The 6,363-nt window shown below is 46.1% G+C and overlaps 1 protein-coding gene across 3 annotated transcripts; it reads right to left on the bottom strand.

Annotated features, from left to right (window-relative positions):
* Window positions 1-2,894: 2,894 nt before the first annotated feature.
* LOC125531884 (uncharacterized) lies at window positions 2,895-5,211 on the bottom strand. Of its 3 annotated transcripts, none has more exons than XM_048696105.2 (4): window positions 5,055-5,211; window positions 4,762-4,938; window positions 3,630-3,902; window positions 2,895-3,378 (listed from the first exon to the last, which is right to left on the bottom strand). In XM_048696105.2, exons 1-4 carry the CDS (start codon window positions 5,058-5,060, stop codon window positions 3,325-3,327), a joined length of 510 nt encoding a protein of 169 aa, XP_048552062.2. In that variant the 5' UTR covers window positions 5,061-5,211; the 3' UTR covers window positions 2,895-3,324. The 3 variants fall into 3 exon arrangements, with proteins under 3 accessions (XP_048552062.2, XP_048552063.2, XP_087381206.1); XM_048696106.2 differs by having other exon boundaries at window positions 4,762-4,935; window positions 5,055-5,203; XM_087525080.1 differs by lacking the exon at window positions 5,055-5,211 and having other exon boundaries at window positions 4,762-4,944.
* Between the last annotated feature and the right edge of the window lie 1,152 nt (window positions 5,212-6,363).

Genomic DNA, 6,363 nt, shown 5'->3' with positions numbered 1-6,363 from the left:
ACAGATTGCTCGAGTACAAATGTTTTGACCATGCAAGAAAAAGGTACAAATGTTTTGTTAAAAGAAAATGTGTCTATGAAGGACTCATGTCATAACGCATGGATAGTCTTCCTAGTGTTTACATTGGTCATCCAATAATCTTACACCACTCTGATCTGACCTGGACAAGATGTCTTTTGCCCGTGCAAAACCAACTGTTATCCCTATAGAACCTGTCCTGACCTGCTGCAGCCAATCGTTCAGATTTATGTCGATCCTAGTACGATGTTCTAGCTAGCCTCTCACTGCAGCGTTTAGGCTAAGAAGAGTCCAGCACGCCAAGCTCACTCTTGGCACCGGGCTTGGGCGTACGCCGCACACGCTCTCATGATTGCTGCACCCTAGACCGTAGAAACCTCAAGACACACAGGCCGGCAGCATGGACAAATGGCACTGTGAAGGCGATGATCTGTTTTGAACATGGCGCTGCCGCAGACCAGACCAACAGCGCTTCTTCTACGGAGAGCTGCCGGAGAAAAGTTGCACCCTGAGGTGACCACAATATTTTCGGGCTTCATGTTCATCCACATTGCAAAAAAGTTCTTGTTGGTTTTACAAGTTCAGGTTTACTTTCTGTACCAAGCAAAAAAATCCAAATGGTAGTGCAGTGTCGTTGTGATTCAGCAATAATTAAGCCCGTTGAAAGGGATAATCGCGCAATGAGTGTCGGGTCAAGCTGCTAAATACTCCAAGAGATTGGATGATAATTAGTGGCACCCACCAAAACCAGATACTAATTAGGTTCTAGTACTACTCATTGCCTTTCCCCGGTCAATCAGTCAGTCAGTCACGCACCGTAATTTCATACATCGGGAAAGATCAAAAGGATGCATCTGAAAGAAGACACCACTCAAGTAGCCACCGCATGAATGGCACACCTTGGGCGCGCCATCATTCTCTTGCTATTCAGTCAGAGCTTCCCAAATTTCATGCATCACTCAAGTAGTCACCTCCCGGGCATGTCATGATGTCATCGTTTTTTGACTATTCATCACACCTTCCGAATTTCATACACATCAGGGATGTGTCAGTGCGGGATCTTTCAAGTTTCAACGCCCAAATCTGACTTATGGAAGCAATGCAATGTACATCAGAGTTTTAGAACCTAGGTACACGTTTTTTTTAAAGGAGAATATCCCTGGCCTTTGAATCGGAGAGATGCATGCGGCCACTTTATTAAAAAATACGAAACAAACAAAGTATGGTCTGCAAAGTACAGCTAGCTCGCAAAAAAGAGCAAATAAAAAAAGAGTACAAAGCTCAAAGTCGTATCCGGCTGGATGGAGAAAAACTAAGGACCTATCCTATGCAGCGACCGCCATCCAAACCGGTTGAAAAAACCCATGCTGCCATCTCTCATCGGTTGCACCCAGTAGCCAGCTGCTCCCTGGAGGCCGTAGTAGTGAGTAATGACCACGTACGGATCCATACCGTAGCCCTGAATATAACCTGCAAGAAAGTAACTACGGGTTTCCTGTTAAAAATCATATCATTCCTGCAGTTTCATATAGCTCAAAGAAGTGCGCATATTTCAATCCAAATATTAGACGCAATATGAGTATTCACCCCATTTAGCCATGTTCCAAACAACGTTTCAATGCTATTTGGAGGAATAATATTAAAGGCTACATGAACAGACCGCCAAAGTAACTTCGCGAGAGGGCAATCAAAAAATAAGTGTTGTATTGTTTCGTCATGAACACAAAAACAATAACTTCATTGAAATCAATATACAGGTGACTGATTCACCATCTCAATATACATGTGACTGATTCACAAAACTTAGGAAAAAAACATATTTCTACCCATCATTTTTTTTGCAAAATAGATATTTTCCAGAAACTTACTCATGTAATTTTTATAAAATAAATGGAAATACTAACTGGGGAACGTTCCCTGGGAGAGGGGTGACAACTAAACATTTTTTTATGGCATTTTTAGATGGTAGCATATGGCAATTTCTGCCCGTTGTTGCCTTATTTTATTTTATTTTTCAAAATCTGCTATGCTTTTTTGAAGAAATTGCCATACGCCTTTGAAGAAAATATCACAAAAAACGTTCGTAAATGACACCCCTCAGAACGAATATTCCCTGGCTATTGGCGTCCAAAATAAAAGATCATTTGTGACCGTGGTAAAAATGATTTCGAGAGTGCTGCAGTTTAAGTTCCCCACTCAGACCGTCATAGTATTATTTTAAGAGTAAATTACTAACAAATATCTATATTTCCACATAAAATATCTATATGCAATTTTTGGATTTTTTTTTATAGATTTGGCCTTGAAGAGGCAAAAGGTGTGAAGGTTGTCATCTCCAACTTCTTTTTCTTAATACAGTACAAACGTAAATGCTCATACACTCACCCCTATGAGCACCTTTCAGAGACGTCTACTCTCATTGAAAACACATCGTCGAAAATTCTGAAATAAATGCAGGAACAATGCAAGCACCAAGACTTGAACCCTGGTGGGCTAGGGATATCACTGTCCATTTAACCATCATACCACATGTTGGCTCACTCCAACTTCATTTTGTTGAAACTGCACTTCGTATAGGGATGTAGATGGACGTATGTAAAAATATAACTAGACCTAGCACTATTACATTAAAGTAATGAAGATTAGTATTCTTTCCGTCTCATAATACAAGAGCGTTTTCACACTAGCGGGGGTATGTTATTGGCTCTGTGAAAGCTTAGCGACAAGCGACGTCGTCGGCCTGAATCCCCACGCTAGACGATTTTGCAAAATGAGGAAGCGATGTTGTGATCAATCAGCAATTCCGGAAAGAATCAGCGCGCAATCACACCCTACTTCCGTACTTCGTAATAAGCTAGCACGAGACATGCAAAGAGTATACGTAATAATGGATAAACTTGAAAGGGGTCCCAATGGAGTCGTAGAGAACAAGAGACCACCGCCATGGCTCCTGCTTTCTTCCTTCCTTCCTTTTCATGCATGCTCGACAGGCACGGAACAAGTCTCCCAACTACATGGACACATCGAGTAGCGGCAAGCCCATCGGGAAAGATGCACGCAACGGAAGGGAGAAAGCAGCACTCGAGTGGGCGTTTGGCACGGGGAAATGACGCTGCCGCTGCCGCGCATCACGTCGGCGTCGCCGTCCCTCCGTCCATCCATCCGTCCATCCATCCTAATGAAACGCATAATGCTACGACTACAGCAGAGAGAGAGAGAGGATGTTTGACATGGCGTGACAGCATCATGCATGGCCCATGGCTTTCTCCACACGCACGCACACCAAGGCCGGATGGTTTGTGATCCCTAGGCGGAGACGCAGCCGAGACACCCGATCCACAGCCTTTTCGTCAGCCTCTTCTGCACCAAGGAATAAACACACCCGTCAGTAAGAAGATACTAGTAAGACCCTCATTAAACACTTGTGTCAGCCTCTTCTACTGCAGCCGTAGGAGCCAATAAACACTCGTCAGTAAGATAAGACTGTAGCTAAACAGTGAACGAGTAGTGCACTACATGATTCCTCTGTCAGTGAGATAAGACCATAATTTTAAGCAGTAAACACGAAAGGTCCTCCAGGTTTCGTGGGGGCCCACGGGTCGGTGACTTACGCGTGGGTTGTTGTGGCAGAGCATGTCCGGCGGGATCACGTAGAGGTCCTCGTCCACGGCTTTGACCACCCTCGCCCTGCGAGTTTTGGTGCAGCTCGCGGCGAGGTGGGCGTCGGCGGCGTCAGACACTTTCAGGTAAATTTCTATGGGCTTCCCCTGCTGCTGCTTCCTCGGCCCGTGCTCTTCGCGCAGCCCCACCACCACCTTCTGCCTCTGCCTCTGCCTCTGCTCCCCGTCCACCTCCAGCGTGCCGCTGTCACCCCACTTTACCACCTAGTGATAATGAGCACAGAGGTTACAGCAAAAAGTAACAGCGTTTTCACTGCGACCAGCTGAGTGTTTTTTTTTCAGGACAACGACATTTTTACTGCGACACCGGGACAGTGAAAAACTTATTATTGGACGTCATGACTCGTGACTGTATTTCGTACTACATGTTTTTGCTGGTCCTTTTGCTAGACTAGAGTGGTTGTCGCAAACGATGGTGTTTCTTCGTTTCTACGATGCTCCGAACTTTTCTACTAGTAGTAAAATAGCTTGTTCTAAACGTGTACAATACTCATTTAGTACTTCCTCCGTTCCATAATGTAATGCCTATATATTTTTTTGAAAAGTCAAACCTCATAAACTTTGACCAAGTTTGTGGAGAAAAACATTTACATCTAGAGTGCGTTACAGTGGCGGAGCTACGTTGGTTCCTGCAGGTGCCGTGGCCCCCCAGCCTTGGTAAAACTACGTGGGGAATTTTTTAGGGAAGATTAGATTAAGAAAAATATTGTCTTCTGCCCCTTGCAAACACCCTTATTTCTTGTTTGGCCCCCTCAACGCATCTTGCCTAGCTCCGCCAGTGGTGCGTAACATATATCACTAGATTCATTATAAGATGTAGTTTCACATTATATATTTTTGGAATTGTAGATATAAGTATTTTTCTGTATAAACTTGGTCAAAGTTTGTAAAGTGTGACTTCTCAAAAAATCTATAGTCACTATATTATGGAAGGGAGGGAGTAGTAGTAATCTACGTATATGATGCAATCAGCAGGACTCGTCTGTTGTTTACAAAATCAGTAGCAAAACTCATTAAGGCAAGAATCCGGCTTTTGCCGAGCAAGACTCCATGCACTACTCACCTTCTTGAGTGGCTTCGGTGAAGCCGGCAACGAGACGAACAGGCCGGCCTGCATGGCGGAGTCCAAGCACTGGGTGGCCGGCCAGTCGCCGGCGCCGTCGCCGTACCCGTACCCGCCGTCGTCGTAGTAGTTCCACTCGCCGAACGCCGGGATCCGCCGCGGCCTCGCCCGCACCTTCTGCATGGTATAAACACATGAGCGGCATGCTAATAAGAGAAGCAAAACGCGGGAAGAGATGTAGACAGGCCGCCACAGATGCATAGATCAATGGCGTCGTCGATCGATCAGATTACCTTCATCGCAGCGGTGCGGTCAGCGACGGGCGGAGTGAAGCTCTGCTCTGCTCTGCTTGCGACCTTCAAGCTGAGGTGGTGCTACGGTGCTAACGCTAGTGGTAGTAGCTAGGAGCAGAGCAGTATATTTATAGAGCGAGAGCGGGAGGAGCAGGGAGGGGTGGGAGGGAATGTTTTTGTTTTGCGCTCCAACGGGAGTAGGTGGTGGCTTGGCTACGCAAAAACAGAGCAGAGCAGAGCAGGTGCAGTGGAGGCCAATGGTGGGTAGGGGCCGCCTCTGTGGGAGCACCCGTACGTACGGGTCAAACAGGTGAAGATGCAGGGGCGTCACTCACCAGGACTGTGGCTGACTGCCGCGTACGTGCTCACCGCAGCGCGTACGCCCAGCTTCGTCCCGTTCGCTTCTTCCCTCTTCTTCTTTTTCGCGGCGGAAATCACATATTTAACCTGAGGTCCAAATCAAATCACAAACTGACCTCGTTTCGAAAAAATTTCACTCTGCTGATCCTTTTATGTGGCGCCTGACAGCTGGGCGTCACACACTACTATGCAGCGCCTCTCTCTTGGGCGTCGCACCTCGTGCCAGCGTGGCAGCCCTGGTCCAGTTGCGGCCCCACAGACAGCACTGCAGCGCCTCAGACTTAGGCGCCACACTTGTAATGTGCAGCGCCTAGCTCTTGGGCGCTGCACAGTCTGTGTTCCACTTAGGCTGGCCCCACCCTCTCTCCCATCCCACCCCCACCCCACACACCCCACCGCACACAAGCCCTTAGCCTTGCGCCCCTCCTCTCTTCCCCTCTCCCCCTTTCAAATCCTTCTCAAATCTTACAAATCCGAAGTATTTGACCGTGGATTTTGAAGCCAACCACTCCCTTAAGGTAATCTCCTTCGATCCCCTCGTTTTCATCCATAGGAATTGTCACATTTGCTCAAATATTGCTACTTTGGGGAAACCCTAGTTTTGGCTTGGATTTGCAAATTTGTATTGAATCATGTTATGTTTCTTTGCTAATTTGGGTTGGTTAGGCTTTCATAGTATGCTAGGGTTAGAGTTATGTGTGTTTGATGTTGGTGTTAGGGTTATGCTATGGTTAGGGTTGTGGTTATTGTTAAGTGGGGGTTAGGGTTATTAATTCATATATATGTTATGGCATATGTATTTTGTGCAAATATTTTTTGTTAAGTACTTACTTGATATATGTGTGTTTTTTATTATTATAGGGATGGGGAGAACATGTGTTTATGTTCATCATGTGGATAAAGAGGCCTTTTTGAAAGGCAATGTTGAGCCGGACCCAGATGAGCTTGA

The sequence above is a fragment of the Triticum urartu genome, chromosome 5A, assembly GCF_056163025.1.
Source record: "Triticum urartu cultivar PI428250 chromosome 5A, HENAU_Tu73, whole genome shotgun sequence".
NCBI lineage: Eukaryota > Viridiplantae > Streptophyta > Magnoliopsida > Poales > Poaceae > Triticum > Triticum urartu.
This window is presented reverse-complemented; position numbering and strand designations above follow the sequence as displayed.

Bases quoted from the DNA above. Each gene is read 5' to 3' on its own strand.
- LOC125531884 (XM_048696105.2), bottom strand. The intron at 3,903-4,761 runs GTGAGTAGTGCA...CATTATCACTAG, and splicing joins CACCGAAGCCACTCAAGAAG to GTGGTAAAGTGGGGTGACAG. The intron at 3,379-3,629 runs GTAAGTCACCGA...TCCTTGGTGCAG, and splicing joins TCTGCCACAACAACCCACGC to AAGAGGCTGACGAAAAGGCT.